General features: G+C 34.7%; 1 protein-coding gene across 1 annotated transcript in view; it reads left to right on the top strand.

The window, feature by feature from the left end:
* DMAP1 (DNA methyltransferase 1 associated protein 1) overlaps positions 1–2,122 on the top strand; it is a 4,524-nt gene extending 2,402 nt beyond the window's left edge. The window contains exons 5-9 of the mRNA XM_086531206.1: positions 343–522; positions 767–917; positions 1,027–1,181; positions 1,337–1,447; positions 1,710–2,122. Of these exons, the coding sequence (XP_086387332.1) occupies positions 343–522; positions 767–917; positions 1,027–1,181; positions 1,337–1,447; positions 1,710–1,772 (660 nt within the window). The 3' untranslated portion in view covers positions 1,773–2,122. The remainder of the gene's footprint in view (positions 1–342; positions 523–766; positions 918–1,026; positions 1,182–1,336; positions 1,448–1,709) is intronic.
* Positions 2,123–2,793: the final 671 nt, after the last annotated feature.

Raw genomic sequence — 2,793 nt, 5'->3', positions numbered from 1 at the left:
ATCTTTAGATCATCAGTGACAGTGCCAAATTTATGTTGAGGAAAATAGGAAACATGATCATAATTGACTTAAAACATTCTGTTGAAATGAAAGACAGCCACAGTAAGAAAGTGATCAGTGCATTGTGATGTCAGGAGTCAGACTATACCTCTAATAAGACAACAAAACTGGAGTCTATCTGAAGATGTCACTAAATGGTGCTTCCTTTTTTTTGTGTCTGCATTTTATCTCATCTATATATACACATTGTTATTGTTCATCCATTTTTCTCTTCAGTTCTAAAATGAGTAAGACAATTTTCCAGAAGTTGTTAATATACTCTGCCCTTCCTTCTCCCTATAGATGGAAGAGGAACAGCAGCTCATCAGTGAACTGAGAAAGATAGAAGCACGCAAGAAGGAGAGAGAGAAGAAGACGCAGGATCTGCAGAAGCTCATCAGTGCAGATGCTGATGCCAGGAAAGCCACCAAGACAACCAAGAAGAAGATACAACAGACCAAGATCGCTAAAACAGATACACTTGTATGTTCACAAAGTTGTGCTGTGGAAATTATAAGAATAGATATTACGTTTTCCTTTCTCATATGAAAGGCCTTTGGCACTTATTTGTGATTTTTTTGTACTAGATTAATTCACATAAGTAAAAAAATATATACCGTTTACTTGAATGTCATCAAGACAACATTTTTATGACTATGAATTTGTAGAATTGCATCGAGAGAGCAGGAGGATAAACATGAAATTCATATATTTTTTTTCCAACCAGCCTCCAAGTGTAGAAAGCTGTACGGGTATAAAATTCCCTGATGTGAAGGCTTCAGGAGTTAGCCTAAGGTCCCAACGCATGAAGCTCCCAGCGAGTGTTGGGCAGAAGAAGGTTAAGGCGATTGAACAGCTGCTAACTGAACTGAATCTAGGTAATTCATAAGTACTTGCAATGAATTTTTCGTGATAGACTAATAGTGCTTGAGATTATCTGTAAGTTAGCCTATAAGTGATATTATTTACAAGACATTCTCCCCACAGAAACTAACCCCATGGCAGTAGAAGAAGTCTGTCAGCTCTTCAATGACTTGCGCTCAGACCTGGTTCTCATGTATGATCTCAGAACCATCTTGCTGAATTATGTATTTGAGCTACAGACTTTAAAGCACCAGTGTGAAAGCCTAATGCCAGACAAGGTGAGTCTTCTCATGCTCTGCCCCAATTTTTAATCTTGATTTTGAAATATCATGATAAAGTGTATTGATACAGATATTTTAAGGTGTATGCTGTATTTGTGATAAGACTGGTATTGATATCAGATCCTTTGATTTTTCAATATCTTTATCAACAGATCTTGGAGATCCCAGAGTCTCTAATGATTAATACCGGTGAGGAATCTCCAAGCCGACCACGTGCAATTTCGGAGATGATTGATGCTGTTGCAACACCAACAACACCAAATGTAAGCTTTCTTTTTTATATAACATTACATGTAGCATTATTATAACATGATTTATTCATAAGAATCTTTCCTTTAATTTGAAGAAGCAACATCCTTTAGTAAAAGCTCGAAGATTTTGAAGTGTTCTATATTTGTAATTGTATTTATCTGTTAATGATAATTATATTATTGTTATTATGGTGATGATATTAATAATCATGATGATGGTGAAGATTATCATTATTGTTATCAATATTTACATTGTGTTTGTTTTGCTTTGCAGAGAAAAAGAAAAGCAGCTTTAGAACAGAGTAATGTCCTGAAGAAAATCAAAGCAAGGACCTGAGGTTAAAGCACTTTTTATGATAATGCCTGTATCTTAGCTGTAAGTACATCATGATCTCTATTACAAATTATGTGAAGAGGTTGTATTTTTATGTCTAACTCTGTGTAAAACGAATGAAACAGGAAAGATTGTATGTAAAATTAATGGAACTTTTAGATTTGGAGAATTATGTTCTTTCTGTTTTTGTTTTTTGTTTTTGTTTGTTTGTAAAAATTGAATTTTATAGTTAATATTTCATTGGAACTGGTAGAAATTTGCATTGCTATAATTATAGAAACTAGAAACAAAAAGTAAATTTGTACTCATGGTGTTATTATTAGGGTAAGAAAAATAAATCTTGTGTTTGAAAATTGTGTTTACTTTACGTACATGTAATTTTTAGATTTAACCCTATGATGATGGTGCGTCACACTCTTGTGACACAGCCAAACTCCCGATGCCGGGGGGTCATGTCAGCGTGACGATTACAATGCAATATTGCAATCGTCCGGCATAGGGGTCTTCGCGTAGCGAGTGCCCCGTAGGGAAAGGGTTAATATTTAGGTCTACGAAATACTGTTTTATTTATAGGTAAATTCTAAGTAGTTCATGATAGAACTAAATATTTTTATATGTAATTCAATAGGCCAAAGTTAGGTCAGCTGTAGCTCTGAGTTGGGAGGTCTGTATCATGCTCATTTGTGAACCAAATTCTAGATAGTGTGAACAAGGTCAACATCAAGGCCAATAATGTTGTATATTTATAACATCCTTTTGATAGTAAGGTATTGGGAGAATGATGCATAAATTTTATTCTATGAACATAAAATGTTCATCTTAACCCACTGCAGACGGGGGATTTATTTACTTGCCCTATCTCCAGGATGGGTTTTATTTTAGAGCCAGGTAGCTTCATGCAACATACCTTGACTTTTCCACTCTCTTTTAGTCACTCATTGTAAAGCTAGAGCCATTTTTGTGTTTAAATTTTTGTGTGTTTTACTTTATTTAGAGACTTATATCTGTCATATCACAGGCTCTA

Source organism: Penaeus japonicus, unplaced genomic scaffold (assembly GCF_977035675.1).
Source record: "Penaeus japonicus unplaced genomic scaffold, GWHDUDI00000001_assembly GWHDUDI00000035, whole genome shotgun sequence".
Lineage (NCBI taxonomy): Eukaryota > Metazoa > Arthropoda > Malacostraca > Decapoda > Penaeidae > Penaeus > Penaeus japonicus.
Note: the sequence above shows the minus strand (reverse complement) of the source record. Positions and strands in the feature narration are given on the sequence as shown.